General features: G+C 37.2%; 1 protein-coding gene across 2 annotated transcripts in view; it reads left to right on the forward strand.

Moving 5' to 3' along the window:
- The window catches only part of TRIP11 (thyroid hormone receptor interactor 11), an 82,533-nt gene that overhangs the window by 57,014 nt on the left and 833 nt on the right, over positions 1 to 24,686 (forward strand). For both annotated transcript variants that reach the window (XM_053602394.1, XM_053602395.1), the window contains exons 16-20: positions 181 to 280; positions 17,555 to 17,636; positions 19,476 to 19,590; positions 20,016 to 20,132; positions 21,692 to 21,821. In XM_053602394.1, coding sequence (XP_053458369.1) covers positions 181 to 280; positions 17,555 to 17,636; positions 19,476 to 19,590; positions 20,016 to 20,132; positions 21,692 to 21,821 — 544 coding nt within the window. The remainder of the gene's footprint in view (positions 1 to 180; positions 281 to 17,554; positions 17,637 to 19,475; positions 19,591 to 20,015; positions 20,133 to 21,691; positions 21,822 to 24,686) is intronic.

The raw sequence follows: 24,686 nt of genomic DNA on the forward strand, positions 1-24,686 counted from the left end.
ATGGTGGAAGAGTATGAGTTCTGTGTTTGATACTTTTATTAGTCTCATGAACTTGCCTGTGGTCACAGAGGTGCCGCATCATCAGCTGAGTAGTAAAGGGGCAACTCTCAGATGCTTCCCAGCTTACATTGTGTGAACCTGTTTTTGCATACTGCTTCATAATGAAATTTCCTCCCTCAGGAACAGTTGGATGAAGCAAACGCTGCACTGGATTCAGCATCACGACTTACAGAACAGTTAGATCTAAAGGAAGAACAACTTGAAGAACTTAAAAAACAAAGTAGGTTTTTTTGCCTTTTCGGTTTTCCCCTCTGTAATACTAGTGTTAAGTCAAATATAATCTGCCACATATTGGCTCGGTTGCATGAGACCAACTTTATTAGACGTCCATTTCCATTACCTGTGACTGATTTGCTTCAGTTTAAGCATGAGCCTAGCAAAACCAGAGTCATTAAGTTGACCGTGGATGTCCAATTAGTTTTCCTCGGTGTTGAGGCAGTGTTTCTGTGTTGGTTGTCACCCTGTTGACCAAGGGAGTTCATATGACTGATCTGACTTTTTATGGTTATGAATTCTTTTTTTTTTTTTGTTGGGGATTCATTGAGGGTACAATAAGCCAGGTTACACTGATTGCAATTGTTAGGTAAAGTCCCTCTTGCAATCATGTCTTGCCCCCATAAAGTGTGACACACACCAAGGCCCCACCCCACCTCCCTCCTTCCCTCTTCCTGTTTCCCCCCCATAACCATAATTGTCATTAATTGTCCTCATATCAAAATTGAGTACATAGGATTCATGCTTCTCCATTCTTGTGATGCTTTACTAAGAATAATGTCTTCCACGTCCATCCAGGTTAATACGAAGGATGTAAAGTCTCCATTTTTTTTAATGGCTGAATAGTATTCCATGGTATACATATACCACAGCTTGTTAATCCATTCCTGGGTTGGTGGGCATTTAGGCTGTTTCCACATTTTGGCGATTGTAAATTGAGCTGCAAGAAACAGTCTAGTACAAGTGTCCTTATGATAAAAGGATTTCTTTCCTTCTGGGTAGATGCCCAGTAATGGGATTGCAGGATCAAATGGGAGGTCTAGCTTGAGTGCTTTGAGGTTTCTCCATACTTCCTTCCAGAAAGGTTGTACTAGTTTGCAGTCCCACCAGCAGTGTAAAAGTGTTCCCTTCTCTCCACATCCACGCCAGCATCTGCAGTTTTGAGATTTTGTGATGTGGGCCATTCTCACTGGGGTTAGATGATATCTCAGGGTTGTTTTGATTTGCATTTCTCTAATATATAGAGATGATGAACATTTTTTCATGTGTTTGTTAGCCATTTGTCTGTCTTTAGAGAAAGTTCTATTCATGTCTCTTGCCCATTGATATAAGGGATTGTTGGCTTTTTTTCATGTGGATTAATTTGAGTTCTCTATAGATCCTAGTTATCAAGGTTTTGTCTGATTGAAAATATGCAAATATCCTTTCCCATTGTGTAGGTTGTCTCTTTGCTTTGGTTATTGTCTCCTTAGCTGTACAGAAGCTTTTCAGTTTAATGAAGTCCCATTTGTTTATTTTTGTTGTTGTTGCAATTGCCATGGCAGTCTTCTTCATGAAGTCTTTCCCCAGGCCAGTATCTTCCAGTGTTTTTCCTATGCTTTCTTGGAGGATTTTTATTGTTTCATGCTTTAAATTTAAGTCCTTTATCCATCTTGAATCAATTTTTGTGAGTGGGGAAAGGTGTGGGTCCAGTTTCAGTCTTTTACATGTAGACATCCAGTTCTCCCAACACCATTTATTGAATAGGGAGTCTTTCCCCCAAGGTATGTTCTTGTTTGGTTTATCAAAGATTAGGTGGTTGTAAAATGTTAGTTTCATTTCTTGGTTTTCAATTCGATTCCAAGCGTCTATGTCTCTGTTTTTGTGCCAGTACCATGCTGTCTTGAGCACTATGGCTTTGTAGTACAGACTAAAATCTGGTATGCTGATGCCCCCAGCTTTATTTTTGTTACAGAGAACTGCCTTAGCTATACGGGGTTTTTTCCGGTTCCATACAAAACGCAGAATCATTTTTTCCAAATCTTGAAAGTACGATGTTGGTATTTTGATAGAAATGGCATTGAATAGGTAGATTGCTTTGGGAAGTATAGACATTTTAACAATGTTGATTCTTCCCATCCATGAGCATGTTATGTTCTTCCATTTGTTAATATCCTCTGCTATTTCCTTTCTGAGGATTTCATAGTTTTCTTTATAGAGGTCCTTCACCTCCTTCGTTAGGTATACTCCTAGGTATTTCATTTTCTTTGAAACTATGGTGAAGGGAGTTGTGTCCTTAATTAGCTTCTCATCTTGACTGTTATTGGTGTACACAAAGGCTACTGACTTGTGGACATTGATTTTATATCCTGAAACATTACTGTATTTTTTGATGACTTCTAGGAGTCTTGTAGTTGAGTCTTTGGGGTTCTCTAAGTATAAGATCATGTCGTCAGCAAAGAGGGAGAGTTTGACCTCCTCTGCTCCCATTTGGATTCCCTTTATTTCCTTGTCTTGCCTAATTGTATTGGCTAGAACTTCCAGCACTACATTGAATAGTAAAGGTGACAGAGGACAACCTTGTCTGGTTCTAGTTCTAAGAGGAAAAGCTTTCAGTTTTACTCCATTCAGTAAAATATTGGCTGTGGGTTTGTCATAGATAGCTTCAATCAGTTTTAGAAATGTGCCACCTATGCCTATACTCTTCAGTGTTCTAATTAGAAAAGGATGCTGGATTTTATCAACTGCTTTTTCTGCATCTATTGAGAGGATCATAAGATCTTTATTTTTGCCTCTGTTAATATGGTGGATAACGTTTATAGACTTGCGTATGTTAAACCAGCCTTGCATCCCTGGGATGAAGCCTACTTGATCATGATGAATGACTTTTTTGATGATGAGCTGTAATCTATTGGCTAGGATTTTGTTGAGAATTTTTGCATCTATTATGGTTATGAATTCTTGATGAATTCATGTGCATGCTACCTAAAGCCATCCGATCTGTTAGAGAGGGCAGTATTTTCCAATAAGAGTAAGTTTTTATGGAATGAATGGGTAAAACTAGATTTTTATGATTGTTGATGATGTTTTACACATAGGCATTCATCACATACAGGTATTTTTTTGATGTTTGTAAGGTATCTCATAAGCCCTGTCAGTTCCCTGAAGTAAATTCTGTGTTTAGGATCTATCAATGGGGCCTCAAATAATCGGGTCATTTGTAGTGCTTTGTTAAATCTAATAGCTGACAAAGATAGCATGTCCTCATTTACTCTCTGGTTTAGGGGCAAGTTGAAACTATTCTAGGGCTGCATTTAGTAATAATTCAGGGCTTTTAGATAGATTATAATAGAGCCCAGAAATGTATGAACTTTAGGTGCCTAGGTTAGGCATAGCAGTAATGAGGCATGTAATGAAGAAAGTGAGAAGTACGTACCAGCTAACGTTAAGTAAAAATTTGAAATAGGCAAAAACGGAAGGAGATGGCTTGGCGCCTGTAGCTGTGATGCCACGGCACCAGGGCGCCAGCCACAGGCACTGGGCCTGATGAGTTCGAACCCGGCCAGGGCCTGCTAAACAACAATGACAACAATAACAAAAAATAGGCATTGTGGCAGGCACCTGTAGTCCCAGCTACTTGGGAGGCTTAGGCAAGAGAATCACTTAAGCCCAAGAGTTTGAGGTTGCTGTGAGCTGTGAGGCCACGGCACTCTACCGAGGGTGACAAAATGAGACTCTGTCTCAAAAAAAAAAAAAAAATAGAAGGAGATGGCAGAAGTACTTTAAACAACAGAAACAGTAAGTTGAACACTAATGAGGTAAGCAGAGAAGGACCACTGATTAATGGATCTCAAAGAATAAGACAAACAATATGATGTGAGGTAGTTGTCATCAAAATAATTTATTTCTGAGGCAAAGTGTTGCCCAACTAAAAGTTCTCTACCTTATTTTACCTGGCCAGCCTAGGAACTCTAATAAATCTAGCAGGGGGCCTGGAAATGGGCAGCAAAGAAATAATTATATAGTGAGTGTCTATTATGGACATTTGATATAACATATACCGTATTACTTAGTCTTCCCTTCATTTGCTTTTTGTGAATAATTCTAAAATAGGTGGTATTTTATAAATTAAAGAAACTAAGATTTGAACTTTGATTTAAACCATTACAAAAGCTTATGATCTTTCCATGTTGCTGTATTTACAGTATCACTTGTATTTTATTTTGTTTATTTATTTCAGATTAATACGAGGGTATAAACGATTAGGTAACAATGTCTGTGTTTGTTAGGTAAGCTCCCTGTTGTAGTTTGGCCCCTTACCCAGGCGGTGTGCCGTATACCCTTACATTGTGCCTGTGAGGTGAGAGCACACCAGTCCCCTTCCTTTCTTCCTTCTCTCCTCCCTTCTCCCCCCAACTTACATTAAATAGAGTTTTTCTCTTGTGTGGTTGTGTATTAGTTTGTCTACTCCATCTCCCTTGAAGATACGGTAGTATCCTCTGTATTGTGCTCTAAATGTTGAAATGGTTGCCTTTACCAAGAGGCAGTGTTTATTGGGAAAACAATCTAGTTAGATTGAAGATTTCAGCATATTCTGAAAGACATATGGGCAACCCAGAGGAGACATACTGGATAGCTGCAGGGTTAGCTGAAGACTATTGGAGGTGAAAAGGCAGTGATGTGGACTGGCTCATTGGTTTGTGACAACTCAAGTGCTGTGTGTCATGCTACTATAATATCCAAGGCCATGTTCTCTTTTAGGCATCTACCTGAATCATTACCAGTAGTTGAATTATAACATAAACATTCTGTGGCTTATGATAGTTGTGAAATATTACAAGTCTTTGCAATACAGTTTGAATATCCCTAATTTAAAAATCTGAATGAAATCCAAAATGCTCCAAAGTTTGAAACTTTCTTTTTTTTTTTTTTTTTTGAGACAGAGTCTCAAGCTGTTGCCCTGGTGCTGTGGCATCACAGCTCACAGCAACCTCAAACTCTTGGGCTTAAGCAATTTCTCTTGCCTCACCCAGTAGCTGAGACTACAGGCATGCGCCACAACTCCCGGCTATTTTTTTTGTTGCAGTTGTCGTTGTTTAGTTGGTCTGGGCTGTGTTTGAACCCGCCAGTCTCAGTGTATGTGGCTGGTGCCCTGCCAGCTGAGCTACAGTTGCCACCCAAAGTTTGAAACTTTTTAGTACTGACATGGTGCTCAAAGAACATGTTTACTGGAGCATTTAGGATTTTGGATTTTTGGGATGGAAATGCTCAACCAGTAAGTATTATGATGCAAATATTCCAAAATCTTAAAAAATCTGAAATCTAAAACACTCTGGTTTCCTTTTGGATAAATGGTGCTCAGCTTGAATTTAGTACTTCTTCAGGTATCCATTTAAACCCTCAGTGAAAACCTGGAAAAATATTTCCAGGTTTTCTTGTTTATATATGATAAGGCTTAGGTGACCTAGGGTCCTAGTCATGTAAAATATTATAATCAATACTCATTGTGAATGTATAGGAACTTTGGTCTTATTTTGTAGAGGCAATATGTGTATCAGCTGCAGAAAAAGCTCTATTTGATTATGCTTGTTTGTACAAGCAGTGTTTGAAAGGACAGGCAAGAGGCCAGTGTTAGATAGGAATGCGAGTAAAGAGACAGTTCTGTTATGTCTTTAAATCATTCTTGCCATTTACAGCTCTTCTTAAAAAATCTGTTTTCTAGATTTTTTTTTTTTGGAGACAGAGTTCCAAGTTTTTTTTTTTTGGAGACAGAGTTCACTTTGTCACCCTTAGTAGAGTGCTGTGGTGTCATAGCTCACAGCAACCTCAAACTCTTGTACTTAAGCAATTCTCTTGCCTCAGCTTCCCAAGTAGCTGGGACTACAAGCACTGCCACAATACCTGGCTACCTTTTTTTTAGAGATGGGGTCTCGCTATAGCTCCATCTCGCTATAACTCAGGCTGTTCCCGAACTTGTGACCTCAGGCAATCCACCTGCCTCGGCCTCCCAGAGTACTGGTATTACAGGCATAAGCCTTCTCGCCCAGCCTACTTATACAAAAGTTTTGAGACAGACTGCTATGGTCCATTATTTCACTTTCAAGAAACAGTCAACAGTGTCCTTTTGGAATCACTGTGCAAGCAAGTTTCAACTTGCTCAGCTTATTACTGTTGCTAGGAGGGCTCTGTTTGGTTCTGCCTGCATGGATTTTACATTTTTGGATTTTTACATTTTTACATTTTTTACATTTTGGATTTTTGTGTATCTCAAAAAATTTGTAGTGACCCACAAATTACCTAAGTGCTTAATATTACTTTTATATCTCTAAATACTAATGTGATTTTATTTTCTCAAAGCTGCACTCTTGATAATATAAATAAAACTTTGGGTGGTGCCTGTGGCTCAAAGGGATAGGATGCTGGCCCCATATGCTGGAGGTGGCAGGTTCAAACCCATCTGGCCAAAAACTAAAAAAAAAAAAAAGGAATAAAACTTTGATTGGTTTGTTTCAAAAGAATCACTGTATATTTTCTCTCATAGATAAACATTAAGTACTTTAACTGTTGATTGATGTTGTAATACTGTACTTTATTTTTAACACAAAACCTGGCCAGACAGCAAAAATATTTGCCAGGAGAAACATTTTTGAAAAAGACAAATTGGCTTTTATTGTAAGAAAGTACATAGAGACTTGAATTGTAGAGGCAAAGTATTGTTTATTTTTAAGCATCTGTAGACTAATGATTAGTTGGTACGCAGTTTCAACATTTAAACAGTACAAGGAAACTCACTTTGCAAAGTAATTTATTCAAAATGGTTGATTACATCATTGCTGCTAGTAATGAGATGATTCTGTCTGGACCCGAAAAGAGATCTGTTGCATATAGCACCAATATTAAAACAGTAGATTGTTGGTAATTTCAGTCATTTCTTAAGAGTACATACATGCATCTGTAGTTATGAATTAAGGGTGTTTATAGTCCTTTTTATGAAAAGTATGAAGATAGATGCCTATCAGGCATTAAGTACTTAATGAGAACCAACTGGCTTGGCTTCCTGTTAGGTGCTGTGTGAGATGCTAGATAGGATCCCTTTTCAAGGAGCTTAGCTAAGGAAATGACATATGCCATAGATACATCATAGGTTAGTTATTTAAAACGGGTACATTACAGTGATCATAAGACTGTTCATATTTAGTTCCTCTTGTCTAGAATCCCATTAAGGGTCAGATACCATTCCCTGAAGGAAAGGAACTTGAGATGGCCCTCAACCAATAGAAAGGAACTGTAATGCTCGTCCCCCTTCCTCTCTTCTCCAGCGTCTCCCTTCTCCCCCTCCCCCTCCCCCTTCTCTACCCATCTCTCTCTCTCTGAAAGTAGCAAGGAAAAGAAACTCTAAGATCCTATAATTTAATAGAAAATGTTGCCTGGTAAAAGAATTAATGCTATCTTTCCTTTTAGAAATTGTCCTTTCAATGTTTTACCTGAAAATGTTCTTTTTCAATATAGTTCCAAAGACTTATTGCACATGCCACCCTATATCTAAACATCCAAACTCAGGTGATTGGTCTGTGAAGTACATAGGACATTGTTTAACTATTCTGAGTTGATCAGAGTTCATAATTTCTTTTCCTTTTCTTCTTCTTTTTTTTTCTTTGAAACAGAGTCTTACTCTGTTGCCCCAGGCTAGAATGCTGTGGCATCAGCTTAGCTCACAACAACCTCAAACTCCTGAGCTCAAGTTATCCTGCTTCAGCCTCCCTAGTAGTTGGGACTACATGTGCCCACCACAATTCCTGGCTAATTTTTCTATTTTTTTCTATTATTTTTTTATTAAATCATAGCTGCGTACATTAATGCGATCATGGAGCACCATACACTGGTTTTATATACCATTTGACATATTTTCATCACACTGGTTAACATAGCCTTCCTGGCATTTTCTTAATTATTGTGTTAAGACATTTATATTCTACATTTATTAAGTTTCACATGTACCCTTGTAATTTTTCTATTTTTAGTAGAGATGGTTTCTCACTCTTGCTCAGGTTGGTCTTGAACTCCTGAGCTCAAGTGATTCTTCTGCCTTGGCCTCCCAGAATGTAGTATTACAGGTATGAGCTACCATGCCCAACTGGTCATAATTTCTATGGAATTGTGATTGATGAGAAAATATACACCCATGTAAACCTAGACTATAGCTGAACCATTACAAGATATATTATCTTGCTATATAGACGGCCAATTTTGACATTTTCCTTTCACTTCTTGTTTTCTATCATCATCCTTGAGCTAAATACCTGCTTAAATGAAAATGGGTAAATTGAAAAACCAAAAAAAAGGGTGGCGCCTGTGGCTCAGTGGGTAGGGCGCCGGCCCCATATGCTGAGGGTGGTGGGTTCAAACCCAGCCCCGGCCAAACTGCAACAAAAAACTGCAACAAAAAAATAGCTGGGCATTGTGGCGGGCGCCTGTAGTCCCAGCTGCTCGGGAGGCTGAGGCAAGAGAATCACGTAAGCCCAAGAGCTAGAGGTTGCTGTGAGCCGTGTGACGCCACGGCACTCTACCGAGGGCGGTACAGTGAGACTCTGTCTCTACAAAAAAAAAGAAAAACAAAAACAAAAAAAAAAGCACAGGATTGTTCTTGTTTTGATAACCATGATTCAAGTGTGTGGTAAATTTTGTGATGTATAAAGAAAAGTAAGTTTTTGTAAGCAATACAAATTTAATTCCAGCATCAGGAAAATCTTGTAGTCTGTCTGCCAGTTTGTGGCTGTATCTTAAAGGGCCCCATAACTGATTTTTAAAAAAACAACGTTTAGTGGCTGCTTTGAATTTTTTTATGACACTAGAATGGAAAATTTCTTTAGAGTATTTTTGAAAAGAAAATCTAGAAGGTTTAAAATGAGTCCCAGTTAGATCCACTATAATATGAAGCATTAAAAAATGTTTTAAAACTATAAATATAAAAGGAGCTTATAATGTTTTTCATGGAACTACCCTTTATGGTGCTGGATAGTAGAGTTTTTATTTTAAATAAAGACATTCCGTTTTCCAAGACATGATTTATACAAGAAAACATATAATGTCCTGTTGAACATAGGCCAAATACATTCCCAGACGCTTTGTTACCCAAACCTTTTGAGGGATTTCTTTATAGATGTTTTTGGCAGAAGTGGTGATTTTAGAGGAAACATATAAGTACCAGATGCTGTTTTCTGAGTTGCCATAAATGGTTAAAAAATTGTGATGATATAAACATCTGGATCTACTAGACAATGCCAAAGTAATGAGTTAAGTGCGTATCAATTAGGTAAATAATTAGGCCCTTTTCAACTTAATGGTTATATTTTTTAATTTTATTTATGTATTTTTATGTCATAAAATAGGCTTTATTTAATGTGTCTTACAACATGACATAACTGCTTAAACTATAACTGGCACACAGCAATGGTTATATTTTTTAAACTCTATCTCCCTGATATTCATATCTAAACTGAACTATGTTTTATAAATTGCGGTTTTAAAAAATAATTCCTCTAGATATAGAGGAAAAAGTCAATTATGGAGCGATGAGAATGTTTTGAGTTAATGTGTGCTCTCTTGTTTGCTTTTGTATGGACTAGTATGTCATTCAGAACATAAATCATCTGCTCTTTTTGTCCTGTGTTCTGTTCTTTCCAGATATTCTCTCTTCACACAGAAAATTACTAGTTCATTTATTTCTCTAATAGTTTTTGTTTATTTGTATCTACCAACCACTACAATAGGCACTAGAGATATAAAGACAAGGGGAAAAAAAGACAAGGAAACAGAGTTCTTACCTTCAGGATTCGTACAGTCAGGCAGGAAGGGAAGACGTGTAATCAAATACATGCAAGAAATTGTTTTGAAAGGAAAGAGCTAGCCATTCTACTGGTGATGGTGGCATGGGAGGGTAGAAATGGCTAGTGAAGGGTAGGCTTGATCTTGCTTAAATGATAAGTACGCTAAGAAGGCAAGGAGTTGGGAAAAAACATTCTAGACCAGGGGTTCTCAACCTTCCTAATGCTTCTTAATGCTGCAACCCTTTAATACAGTTCCTCATGTTGTGGTAACCCCCAACCATAAAATTACTCCCATTGCTACTTCATAACTATAATATTGCTACTGTTATGAATTGTAATGTAAATATCTGAAATGCAGGATATATTTTCATTGTTACAAAGGGGTCATGACCCACAGGTTGAGAACGGCTGTTCTAGATAGAGGGAGGAATTGCTGTGGAACTGTGGCGCAATTTGGAAACTGTCTAAAGATACAGTTGACTAGTAATGACCAAGAGTGATGTACATGTGTGTGTATGTGTATGTATGTATGTGGCGTAGTGGTGTGGAGTACTGAGAAAGTAGAGGTGGAACTGGGTTGCTGTATGAAGAATAAGTCTCTTTAAGTATGGGTCAGAAGCACAAATTATCAACTGGAGCCAAAATTGTAATACTAAAAAGCGGATGAGACTTTGCTGGTCAGTTGATGAGTATTTCTTATGAAGGTGGCAGATTCTCTGCTTTGTTCAGCTGTTGCCACACAGGAATGTGGACCTGGTGTTGCCAAATCTTCAGATCTTTCAAGAAACACTGTAAATCTGGATTTTGTTTTTGATGAAATATCTCAATTTTTTGATGTGACACCTAATTTAAGTTTTTGTACAAATCCCTGTGGGCTGAATAGAACCCCATGGGCTGGATGTAGTCTCTGCAGAAGGTAGGGGTTTTCAGAAATGAGTTGAGGTTCCGGTTGCAGCTTAGAGACAATTTTTTGATGTGCCACCTAATTTAAGTTTTTGTACAAATCCCTTGTGGGCTGAATAGAACCCCGTGGGCTGGATGTAGTCTCTGCAGAAGGTAGGGGTTTTCAGAAATGAGTTGAGGTTCCGGTTGCAGCTTAGAGAGCCTTGTGTCCTTAGTATGTTTTCTGTAGTGATGAGGATACATGTTCGGTACGTGAAAGCCTTATAGTGATAATACTTGTCACTGATAAAATTGCATTCCTTTGGAAAATTCCTGGTTTATATAAACCTTTTAAAATTAAATAGATTAATTCTGTGTTGTTTGGCCAGGGAGAGAAAAATTAAATAACTTACAATAAGTCACTCTTTTAAAAAACTTTTCTGTTGCAGTATAGAAAAATATAGTACAGATTATCTGAATTCGCAATAAAGTTGAGAGAGGAGAATGGAAAGGGAAAATAAATTTGATTTGGTTACAATAAAAATATTTATATAAAACCTCTTTCAAGTGCACATAGTAAGTCCAATTAACTGCAAATAATCCAATAGATTTCAACCTGATTTTTTCTTTTTTTTTTTTTTGAGACAGAGTCTTACTCTGTTGCCCTGGGTAGAGTGCCATGGTGTTAGCCTAGCTCACAGCAATGTCAAACTATCAGGTTCAAGTGATCCTCTTGCCTCAGCCTCCCAAATAGTTAGGACTATAGGTGCTTGCCACAATGCTCAGCTAATTTTTTTATTTTTATTTTTTTAGTAGAGATGTTTTCTCTCTTGTTCAGGCTGCTCTTGAAATTCTAAACTCAAGCAATCCACCTGCCTCAGCCTCCAGAGTGCTTGGGATTACAGGCATGAGCCGCTGTGCCTGGCCAACCCATTCATTTTAATCACAGATTATGATCTAATGGAACTCAAATTAACGAGATTATACTGTGTTAATAAAATCTTTTCCTGTGATTTCATTGCCAGAAGTTGAATTTTGAAACATTAGTTTTTATTCAGCAATTGAGAGTTATGATTATGGGACAAGAAAGCATTTACTAGACCTAGCATTTACTCTAGACCAGTGGTTCTCAACCTGTGGGTTGCAACCCCTTTGTAACAATGAAAATACACTGCAGCATTAGGAAGGTTGAGAACCACTGCTTTAGACCTTAAAATTCTGCTCTGATATGGTTGAAAGAATTGAGTTAAAAGACAAACAAGGTGCTAATATAGCTTAACTTCATATTGCAAACGGATATTGTATCTTTAAAAAATGTATCTGGTGTTGGGTGGCGCCTGTGGCTCAGTCGGTAAGGCGCCAGCCCCATATACCGAGGGTGGCGGGTTCAAACCCGGCCCCAGCCGAACTGCAACCGAAAAATGGCCGGGCGTTGTGGCGGGCGCCTGTAGTCCCAGCTGCTCGGGAGGCTGAGGCAAGAGAATCACTTGAGCCCAGGAGTTGGAGGTTGCTGTGAGCTGTGTGAGGCCACGGCACCCTACCGAGGGCGATAAAGTGAGACTCTGTCTCTACAAAAAAAAAAAAAAAAAAAAAATGTATCTGGTGTTAAAAGTGATCTTATATAAGTTGAAATGTTGTAATAAAAAGACCATCTAGGCTCAGCACCTGTGGCTCAAGTGGCTAAGGCGTGAGCCACATACACCTGAGTTGGCAGGTTCGAATCCAGCCCTGGCCCGCCAAACAACAATGACGGCTGCAACCAAAAAATAGCCCAGCATTGTGGCAGATGCCTGTAATCCGAGCTACTTGGGAGGTGGAGACAGGAGAATCCTCCCAGGAGTTGAAGGACGCTGTGAGCTGTGATGCCATAACACTCTACCCAAGGTGACAGCTTGAGGCTCTGTCTTAAAAAAAAAAAAAAAAAAGACCATGTAATTTCTAGCTATTGGTTTGGTTACATTTAATCAAATGAAGAAGCTACATTTTCTTAGATTAGGTTTAATATTGGGTCAGATTTAAATTATTTTTATGGTAGCCAATGCAAATAAGACATCACACCTAATGTATTTACTGACAAACAACATATATATTTATATATATGAAATCATCTAAGTTTTTTCTTCTTTCTATTAATTCTTTGCCTTGGTTCTTAAAGATGACAAATATGATAAATGGTGGGAAAAATCAGAAAATACTATCATTAAACAAAGTGATATGTATGATACTGATTATAGTCAGATTGAAAATGAATTCTTTAGTTATTTTAAGAAATCAGACAAGTGATGAGTACTAATGTTTTTTATATAATAGCACTTTACTGTTCAGAAAAGATGTTTGATCATTTAGTTGATTCTCTCAAAATCTTTTGAGATGAGTATGCTCCTTTTACAAAATAGGAAACCAAGTCTCCCCCTGATGATAGGACCATGATTTATGTCCAGGTCCTCTGACCCTCAAGTTCTGTGCTCTGTCTACTTTTTCTTCCCAGTGGGGTGCCTGTTCAGTAAATCTGACTTTGTAAGGAAGGAGTCTGATTCATTTAAAGATGTAGTGTGATTAATTTTAAGATGTTCTCTGAAGACAATATTATAGTAAACTGTCATTAATCACAAATGAAATGATGTGTTGATCTGTTGCGATCAATTACAGTTATGTTCAATTTTGGTTTTAAATCTAATGTTGCAGACTTTGGCGCCATCTCTAGGTGCTTCAGAGAAGAGACTGATACGGCAAGTTTTACGGTATCCACCATTTTGAGGAACTCTCTCCAAACTAAACTAAATCTTAGTTGCTCTGTTGCTTAACTTCAAAGTGTCCCCCCACCTTATTTTTATATACTTCCAAAGAATTATTTTGGCATGTGAGATTATTTCACAGGAATATTGTATTTGGCTTAAAACCCATTTTAAACAACTGTATTTTGCCTGCCCATATAAATACAGTTCTGATTTCAAATTGTGGTTTCAGTTAGAGTTCAGTTTTTGTAGAGAAATATTCAGAATCTCTGATGGTACAACAAGGGTGCCTGGAGAAAAGGAGGCATTGTAGTGACCTTTGAAGTGGGTGTTTCACATACATTTCTTTTCCAAACCTCTCTTAGTTAATATCATCCTTATAGTCCCTTCCCCTAAATTCTGAGTTTTTTTCCCCCTAGACACAAATGTCAGAATACATTTAAACTACTACTCGAATTTGAAACAGCCCATTGCATTCCACATCACATTAGCTCAGAGACTAGCTATATATTCTGATAGCGTAAGAAATTTTGACCCTGTTGTTATTTTGGCCTTAGGGATATTTTGACTCTACATTTCTGAATACAGAAATTTTAATCAGAATTATACCAATCTTAGTGAGTTTTCATCAAGAAAATATTTATCATTTGAACTTTAACACTATTTGATTTCTTCATCAGATTTTCATAGAACAAAGTTAAAATTTTCTAACTTACTTGGCTAAAGTCATTTTTATCAGAACTCTGCTTTGTGAATTTCACTCTGAAGATGTCTATTTATTATTTAATTTTGTCTTTTATTAAAAAAAGAAAGAGAATAGTGTTTATATCCTGATTATGTTCTAAGATAGTACTATCTGATAGAAATACACTGTGAGCCACATGTAATTTTAAATTTTTTAGTCACTATATTAAAACTATAAAAAGATAAAGGTGATATTAATTCTGGTAATATACAGAGAGTGCCAAGAAATGTATACATATTTTTAAGAAAGGGAAACACTGTATTAAAATTGTAATACTCAGGGAGGCACCGGTGGCTCAGCTGGTAGGACGCCGGCCCCATATACCGAGGGTGGCGGGTTCAAACCCAGCCCCGGCTGAACTGCAACAAGAAAATAGCTGGGTGTTGTGGTGGGCACCTGTAGTCCCAGCTACTCAGGAGGCTGAGGCAAAGGAATTGCCTAAGCCCAGGAGTTGGAGGTTGCTGTGAGCTATGACACCATACCAAGGGCAATAAAGTGAAACTCTCTTAAAAAAAAAACAAACAAAAAAAACACTTATAGCCGGGCGTTGTGGCGGGCGCCTGTAGTCCCAGCTACTCGGGAGGCTGAGGCAAGAGAATCGCTTAAGCCCAGGAGTTGGAGGTTGCTGTGAGCTGTGTGAGGCCACGGCACTCTACCCAGGGCCATAAAGTGAGACTCTGTCTCTACAAAAAAAAAAAAAAAAAACACTTAAAAAAATTGTAATACTCAAGACATGGTTTGACTTCTGCAATTACAAGAGATACAATATACATTATAAATGTTATAGGTATATATTGAGTATTATGTTTTTAATATTTTTTCCTTTCTTAAATGTATATACATTTGTTTGGCATCATCTGTATTTTATTTAACCAAGTATACCTAAATTACTATCATTTTGCCCTCTGTTTCTCTACTGCCTTTTTATGGTCTTAGGGAGGAATGCTGGCTCCTACTTGAGCTCTTGAGTGGGGTGGTTAAGTCAGAACAGTGACGAGAATTGTTCTCCCTCTGAATAGTTTAAACTTCTATTTACATTCAGAATGTAGTGCTAGAAAAGGCTCAGGTAACAAGGTGCCCATAGTATACATGTGCACATTAATAATCTAAAATGTCTTCTACTGACTTAGACTCAGTAATAGTCCTCTCCTCTCTGTCTCCTCTCCTCTCCTCTCCTCTCCAAGTTTAAATTCCTTACTGGAAAGACAGGAAAGGAAAAGTTTGTAGTAGATTTTCCAAACACAAACCTTGCTTTTATAATATGGTTATGGCAACCATCTCTATTTTGGTTAAGTTGGCCTATTATATGAATGACATTTTGCCATTTAGACTTTTAAAGTTTTGAGAAAACACAAGCCATTACAACAATTAAACTAGATGTTTTATATGTGCATTTTGTGCCATAAACCAGAATGTTTAGGCATTGTACAGAAATATTATTATTTATTTTTTATTGAGGCAGAGTCTCACTTTGTCACCCTCAGTAGAGCACTGTGGCATCATAGCTCACAGCAACCTCAAACTCTTGGGCTCAAGCAATTCTCTTGCCTCAGCCTTCTAAGTAGCTGGGACTAAAGGTGCCCTCCATAACACCTGGCTATTTTTTTTTGTTGTTGTTGTTTGTTTTTGTTTTAGCAGGCCCAGGCCAGGTTCAAACCCACCAGCCCTGGAGCATGTGGCTGGCACCCTAACCACTGAGCTATGGGCACCCTTGTATAGAAGTGTTATACAGGACAGAATGAAAACATAGAATAGACAGATCTGGCTTAATCTGAAAGACTCAGAGGAAAATTCTTCAAGGAAGTGAGTTGGAATCAGAGACATGAAGGGTGAATAGGAGTAGCCAAACTGATGGAAAAGAGCTTTCTGGACAAAAGAAAAAACATTGCAGAATTCTTACAGTGGGAATTAAGAGTCTAGAAATATATATTTATTGTCAATTGACTTTGACAAAGGGCCAAAAAGAATAGCTTTTTTTCACCATATCATGCTGGAACAACTGGATGCAGCAACACTATGGAAGAATTAAGTTGACCCTACTGCTGTTCCATGCATGCACAAAACTTAACTCAAAGTGATCATAGACCTGAATTGTAGAGTTAAAACTGAAACTCTTAGAAGAAAATATAGAAGTAAAACTTTGCATTGTTGGGTTAGGTAAATGGTTTCTTAGATACGATTCCAAAAGCACAAGCAACCAAAAAATAAATAAATAAATAAACTAGACTTCATCAATATTAAAAACTTTTGTGCTTCAGAGGATATCATCAAGAAAGTGAAATGACAATGTACAGAATGGGGAAAAATGTTTGCAAGTCATATATCTTGTGGGGAAACTTGTATCCAGCTACTACTAGGAAAATGTAACATAATTCAAAGAACAAATTTGTGGAAAGAGGTAAAAATCTAACATTAGGATGTATTTCTTAATTTGAAAGTAGAACTCTGCTGCAAAGCAGTCTCATTTCTTTCAGAATAAAAACTTAAAATCTAGCTTGATTAGTGAACATCTCTTTCAGCTCTGACTATCCAGTTCTGAGGTCACAGGTGTAAACCGCATATTTAACTGAGTGCTTCTTAGTCTAGGAATCCCAGCCCTGGGCATGGTTGAATTTATGAACAGTGCCCCTCTAGTAATTCTAGACTTTGCTTTTAAAATTGCTTAAATTCTAACTATTCTATTAAGATTTTGCAGATTTTGCTTCTTTTAAATAATTTTAAAATGAAATAGTGTAAGAACCTTTTTAAATCAGTCATAAGCTATAATAGCTTGATTGGTGTGGTAGAGCCAAGGACCTAAATTGTATTTTTGTAGTTTCCTTATCCTAGAATAAATTACCCTATCAGCTACACCCTGAGCCGTGGTCTTAGTTGTGTCAGATAGTCTTAGCTCACCAAAAACAGAAAACAGAGTTCAGCCAGGAAAAGAGAAGAAGGAAAATTTAAAATTGTCCTTTCCGTTCCCTCCCATTAAATAAGAGTGGCTCTGGAAATGTTTCGTACAAGGAAGCAGTGATGAAAATCTCTTCTTTGCTGTTAAATTTCTAGAGGATAAAAACCTTTTTTGGTTTTTAAATATTCTATTAACGAATCAATTACTTTATTGGAGGTAAACCACACGAGTTAATGCATACTCTGGCTTCTAGGTAATTTTTGTATCCAAGAACCTAGACCCCTGGACCAATGAAAAGATGGAAGTAATTGAGTAGTCCTAATTAGAATAAGTGCATATATTCAAAGTTGATAGTAAAGATCTCATAAATTTCATTATACCTTCATCCAGACTATTTTAATCAGTTAATGGCTACCTTTATTCACATATTTTAAAACAGATGAGCTCCGACAAGAAATGCTGGATGATGTGCAAAAGAAATTGATGAACTTAGTAAACAGCACAGAAGGAAAAGTGGACAAGTATGTTTTTTCCTTCTAATATTAATATGTTTCGTGAAAATTGCTTTTTCTACATATAAATGTTCATATGTGATTAAATTGTTTTAAAGTCTTTTCTTTCATATATATATATATATATATATATATATATATTTGTGTTTGAGGGCAGTTTTTGGGTTTTTTGTTTGAGATAGAGTCTCACTCAATCACCCTCTGTTGAGAGCTATGAAGTTATAGCTCACAGCAACCTCAAACTCTTGGGCTCAAGAGATTCTCTGGCCTTAGACTCCCGAGTAGCTGGGACTACAAGTGCCCACCACAATGCCTGGCTATTTTTAGAGATGGGGGTCTCACTCTTGCGCAAGCTGGTCTCCAACTTCTGAACTCCAGCGATCCGCCTGCCTTGGCCTCCCAGTGTGCTGGGATTACAGACTTGGGCCACTGCATCCAGCAGATGTAGGTATTTTTAGTGAGTGTTGAACAGAAGGACCTTTTTTTTTTTTTTTTGAGATAGGGTCTCAAGCTGTACCTCTGGGTAGAGTGCCATGGTGTCATCATATTTCACAGCAACCTCTAATTCTTGGGCTCAACCAATCCTCTTGCCTCACTTTTTCTATTTTTAGTAGAGATGGGGTCTTGCTCTTGCTCAGGCTGGTCTGCACCTCCTAAGCTCAAGCAATCCACCTGCCTCAGCCTCCCAGAGTGCTAGGATTACAGGTATGAGCCACTGCGGCTGGCTACTTCTCTTATTTTTTAAAGTAGATTTTCCCCAACTGATTCTTTTTCTGAAAACCATGTGAAAGAGTTAAAATGTCCTCCCAGTGTGAAGTACTTGGAAAACAAAAAGTTTATTTTTACTTTTCTTTACTAATCCCTTTATTGTCCTTAAATGAACACAACTCTTGCTCAAATGTATTAGGTCTGAAACCCAGATACATGTTCAACATTTAATTTTTTTTAAATGTAGGTATATGTATCATTAACAAATGCATAGTAACTATGAATGGGGAAATAGAAACATGATGTTAAGCACAAAAATATTTGTCAACACTTAAGTGTCTGCTTTGGATAAATATCAGCCCACAGGCACTTAGAATTACTAATGAGATACCCCCCTCAGTCAATTACTGGGTTGAACAAAGATAGCTAATAAGTAATGTTTTAAAAGGCATATGTTTAAGGTTTTTTTTGTTTGTTTGTTTGAGACAGAGTCTCACTATGTCATCCTCACAGCAACCTCAAACTCTTGGGCTTAAGGAATTCTCTTGCCTCAGTCTCCCAAGCAGCTGGGACCACAGGTGCCTGCCACAACACCCAGCTATTTATTTTGGTTGTAGTTGTCATTGTTGTTTGGCAGGCCGGGGCTGGATTCAAACCCACCAGCTCCAGTGTATGTGGCTGGTTTCCTAGCCGCGGAGCTACAGGCACCAAGCCTGTTTAGGGTTTTTTGAAATATTCTTAATTAGACTTGTCAAGATTTTTTAAAAAGTCACTTTAAGTATTTTTGTTGCTTAGTCTTTTTTTATAATTAAATCAGTGGTTCTCAACCTTCCTAATGCCATGACCCTTTAATACAGTTCCTCATGTTGTGGTGACCCCCAACCATAAAATTATTTTCATTGCTACTTTATAACTGTAATTTTCCTACTGTTATGAATTGTAATGTAAATATCTGATATGTAGGATGGTCTTAGGCGTCCCCTGTGAAAGGGTCATACGACCTCCAAAGGGGTTGCAACCCACAGGTTGAGAACCGCTGAATTAAATGTTTGCTTACTATAATTAAATATTTACATGCTTAGTATTTGGGTACACTCAATGTTGAGTTAGCTTGAGCTGTTTCCACCTTTATTTTCATAGAGTCCTAATGAGAAACCTCTTTATTGGACATTTTCACACACCAAAAAATCAGCGTCATGAAGTGTTACGATTAATGGGAAGCATCCTGGGTGTCAAAAGGGAGGAAATGGAGCAGGTAACTGGATTGTGAACACCCTTCAGAATGTATTTACAACTAAAATAGTGGCATCATAGAAAATTGTTTCCTTTTCTGTATATATCTTTTACTGTATACAATTTTCTCAATACTGTAGAAATGGAATCATTTTATACTACATTGAAGAGGTGGATTTGTCAATTTATATATGATATTAAGTGTTTTGTAAATTAGAAAGTACTCTCATATCAGGATGCTGAAATTTTGAGATATAATACCTCAAAACTTTTGAGATTGTGCTTGGGATTGCACTTTATTGTATTTATCCTCTCTATTGGTAGGAAACATTTATTAGGAATTGGACTTGAAAAGCATGCTTTGCTACTATCCGAAATCATGTGAACGTAGTCTTTATTTTCTCTTTTCTTGTATTGATAATATTTTTCTGTTTTAAAATCTTTCAGTTATTTAATGAAGATCGGGGTGGTGTTACCAGGTGGATGACTGGGTGGCTTGGAGGAGGATCAAAAAGTGTCCCCAACACACCTTTGAGACCAAATCAGCAATCTATGTTTAATAGTGTAAGAACCGTTTTATTTTTACTGAATATGAATGCGTATCACATTCAATTGCAAAGAATCAGATTATTAGGTTATTTTATACAGCCTTTTCATTTTAAAAGTGTGGAAACTATGAGATCCAGAGAAGTGAGCTTAAGGATAGCAAACCGGTTTTATAATTTTATTGCATATTATTTTAACTTTTTATATGACGCTTTTATTTTTCAAAGTATTGATAGTTCCTTTCTTTGTGCTTGATCATGTTGCCATAAGCCCCATAAGCAATATTGCTACTAAATTATGAACCTCTTGAAGATAGAGCTTTATTTTATTCATGTATGTATGTTCCAAGTCATTGAACCAATGAATATTTATTGAGCACCTGCTGTATACCAGATTGTTTAAGCATTGAGAATGCAACTACAAACCAGGTAGATACAGTGCCTGTCCTCAACAAACTTTACATTCTGATCAGAGGAAGTGATTCATGGTACACAGTAGGCTTTAGGTGAACATTCATTGAATTGAGTAGTACTATGAATTAGAATATGCAGTTTCTTTCTTTTATTTTTTAACAAAGAGGACATTGAGGATAGGTGACTTATCCAGAGCTAGTCAAAGACAAAAACCTGTTTTACTTAGAAGGTATAAAATTTAACTTAAAGGAAAGGTCTACACTACATTATTTTAATCTGATAATATTATTAGTGATGTTTTTCCATATTCATTTGTTGAATCTTCGTTTAGAAAATTATGTTTAATGTGTTTCCTTCAATATGAGTTTTCATGTCTGTGTGAACAGTTACTAAAATGATAAGATGTGATGTCTTAAGTGCCATTCACTAATGGCAAGAAAAATAAGTCTTATCAGTTAGCTCAGTGGTTCTCAACCCTCCTAATACCCTGGTCCCTTAATGCAGTTCCTGTGGGTCATGACCCACAGGTTGAGAACCGCTGAGTTAGCTAATTCTGACTATGAGGTGTTTGAAATGAGGTTGTCATCAAAGATTATTGATTAAATTATTGGTTGAACACACTGGTTTACCCTATAATCCCAGCACTTTGGGAGGCAAAGGTGGGAGGATAGTTTGAGGCCAGGAGTATGAGGCTAGCCTGGGCAACGCAGTGAGACCCTGACTCTAAAATAAAAAAAAATTAGCTGGGTGTAGTGGCATACCTCTGTTGTCCCAGCTACTCAGGAGGCTAGGATGGGAGGATTGCTTGAAGGCCAGGAGTATGATGCTATAGTAAGCTATGTTCATACCAAAAATCTTAAATGTTTGTAATGATAATCAAGTAACTAAAAGGCTGACATCTTCAATTGTTCCCAAGGCTAATTTGTAAAAAGTGATTCAAATGGCATGTTAGTTTTTTTTTTTTTTTTGCAGTTTTTTGGCTGGGGCTGGGTTTGAACCCGCCACCTCCGGCATATGGGGCTGGTGCCCTACTCCTTTGAGCCACAGGCACCGCTCGGCATATTAGTTTTTAATATTTAATTACAACAACTGTTACATTTTCTTAGTTATAGTGAATATTATGTTATTATTTAGCCTAATACAACCAAAATATTTCTTTTTTAGTCTTTTTCAGAACTTTTTGTTAAATTTCTGGAAACAGAATCTCATCCATCTATTCCACCACCAAAGCTTTCAGTTCATGATATGAAACCTCTAGATTCACCAGGAAGGAGAAAACCAGAAAGTTGTAAAGGTAAAACAAGAAATTTATTTTTTCCTACAATTGAAAAAATTGAATGTTTAATCTATGATAATGTCTTATGGTAATATTAACTAAATTTTTAGTGTTTTTGAACCTGTATAATGACTGCTTCCAAAATTCCTATAAAGCATCACATTTTAGCCTCATATATTTTTGTATCAATCTGATAATTAGTTGGGTTAGATTAATTTAAATCATACGAAAATTTCTCCTTTGTATATCAGAATAATTCTCTCTCTGAGTCAGCCACTTGTGAGTTATTCTGCTGGAAGTGGTGATGAACTGATTAAACCTTTGCTTGCTCATCTGTTTCTTACTTACAGTGCTTATTGCTAATCAAAGATAAATGTGTAGTTTAATAGTTTGAGAAGAGTTTTTTCCACCTTTGAAAATCTAAGCATTACATTTCGTAACCAAACCTTGGCATATTAATATATGTAAGCACAGTTTAGTAAGCTGACTTAGACCTCCAAGAATGTTAGGAAGTGTCCTTATATGTTGAAACATCTGCCTAGAAGTGAATGGTTGGTAGTTGTAAGCATGTGTGCGTATTTTTCTGTCACAGTAGGTTGTAGGGGTCTTATTAATATTCATATCACACACTGGCATACAGTAAAATTTCTTGAGTTGAAATTGAAGTATAATCACTAAACTATAAACAAAGTCTTTATTGGAAGACCTCTTTTCTGAAATTATTAGCACTTAATATAGATTAATATGTTTGGGAGTTGCACTGTAAAGGTGCATGTTGTTGGCTAGGTGTGGTGGCTCATGCCTATAATCCTAGCATTTTGCAAGACCGAGGTGAGAGGATTGCTAGAGGCCAGAAGTTTGAGACCAGCCTGAGGATCACAGTGAGAACCTGTCTACAAAAAATACACAAAAAATTATTTGGGCCATGGTGGCTTATATCTAGCTACTCAGCAGGCTGAGGCAAGAGGATTGCTTAAGTTTAGGAGTTTGAAGCTGCAGTGAGTTACGATGATGCCACCACATTCCAGCCTGTGTGACAGATCAAGATTCTGTCTCAAAAAAAAAAAGTGTATTTTGTTATGTACTTAAGTGTATATTATATGTCAGATACTTAAATTTGGGTGAAATAGTAAAGGATTTACATTCTGAAATTTTATAAGCTTTCTGTTATTTTGACAAATATTTCTATTTTTCTGGACTTGTATCTGAAAATAGGAAAGTTATTGTTTTGTGAAATGTAACTTTTAAGCTAGGAGGCATATAGACTATGCTGAGAACTTCTTTTCTTGTGATACTAGGTTGTAGTATCTTGAAGCAAACTCCTGAATTCACCACGTTAGGCTCTTTCCCTCCTCCCTGTCTTTTCCCCTTCTTTCTCCTCCTCCCTTCCTCTCCCTTTCCTCCCTCTTCCCTCCTTCTTCCCTCCCCTCTCCTTTCTTTCTTTTTCTTCTTCTCCTCCTTCTCCTCATTTTTTATTTTTTGGGTTTTTTTTTGGTTTTTAAGAGACAGAATTTCACTCTTCTGCTGCCCAGGCTGGAGTGCAATGGTCTGATCATAGCTCACTGTAGTTCCTGGTCTCAAGTGATCCTCCTGCCTCAGCCATCCAAGTAGCTGGGACTGCAGGCACATACCACCATCCCCAGCTACTCCCTTTTTTATTTTATTTTTTATTGTTGGGATTCATTGAGGGTACAAAGAAGCAGATTGCATTGATTGTCCTTGTTAGGTAAAGTCCCTCTTATATTTGTGTCCCACCCCCAAAAGGTGTGTTACGCCCTTTTTTAAACCAAGTCCAATGCCTACCTTGATTTTTATTGATCAGAGATAAAAGCCGGTGATGGTCTGAGTTGATATAGGGTTTACATGGGAAAAAAGCAAGCTTAGTCTTTAATCTTGGATTTGGAAGTATGTCAGGTGACACGGAAGCTTCTCCAGAGTCTGGGAAGTTGTCATTCACAGGATGGTACCACTTGGGAGCTCCTGAAGTGCTTAATGATAAGTAGATTTGGTGACTCTGTCTCAGTGCTTTTTTTGTTTTAGGAAATCTCTTTTGTTTGAGTTTCCCATTGCTGAAGTAAGCACCTTCAAAGAGTTTGTTTGTCTCTTACCAATGAAGTTGTTACTAGTCTTGAGTAATAAAACAGAATCTGTCCACTAAGACATTAGCTCATAAACTAAACAACTGTTCCAATAAAAGTGAATTGTATCAGCTCAATTTACAGAGAAATAATCTAATTGGGGATTTTCAAATCTTTGAATGCCTAAAAGATAATATATACATACATTGTTTTTTCTGTTGGTAAATTAATATTGATTCTAATTATTATCATTGTAATATGGGTTTTTTTTTTTCCTGACCATTATAATTATTTGGGGAAAACCTAAGTCCTCAAGTCTTTCATCTTTCAGGTGTTTAAGAGTTTGCCTTAAGGCCAGGCATAGTGGCTCACGCCTGTAATCCTAGCACTCTGGGAGGCCAAGGCGAGTGGATTGCTTGAGCTCATGAGTTCCATACCAGCCTGAGCAAAACTGAGACCCTGTCTCTACTAAAAATAGAAAAACTGAGGCAAGAGGATCTCTTGAGCTCAAGTTGGAGGTTGCTGTGAGCTATGACACCATGATATTCTACCCAGGGGACAGCTTGAGACTCTGTCTAAAAAAAAAAAAGGTTTGCCTTAAAACATAAGCAACACCTTTCAAAAAGTTGCTATTATAGTAAGTGAAGTTGCTATTATAGTAAGTGAAGTTTATCAGTTATATAACTGGTAGTTAAATACACAGCAGTAGCATTGAAGTGTTTAATTAGGTGTTAGATATGTGTGCACATGCTCTTCTTTCCCCCATGCCTTTCTCTTATTTCTCCTTATTTCTTTCACCCTTCTG

This window comes from Nycticebus coucang, chromosome 9, assembly GCF_027406575.1.
Source record: "Nycticebus coucang isolate mNycCou1 chromosome 9, mNycCou1.pri, whole genome shotgun sequence".
NCBI lineage: Eukaryota > Metazoa > Chordata > Mammalia > Primates > Lorisidae > Nycticebus > Nycticebus coucang.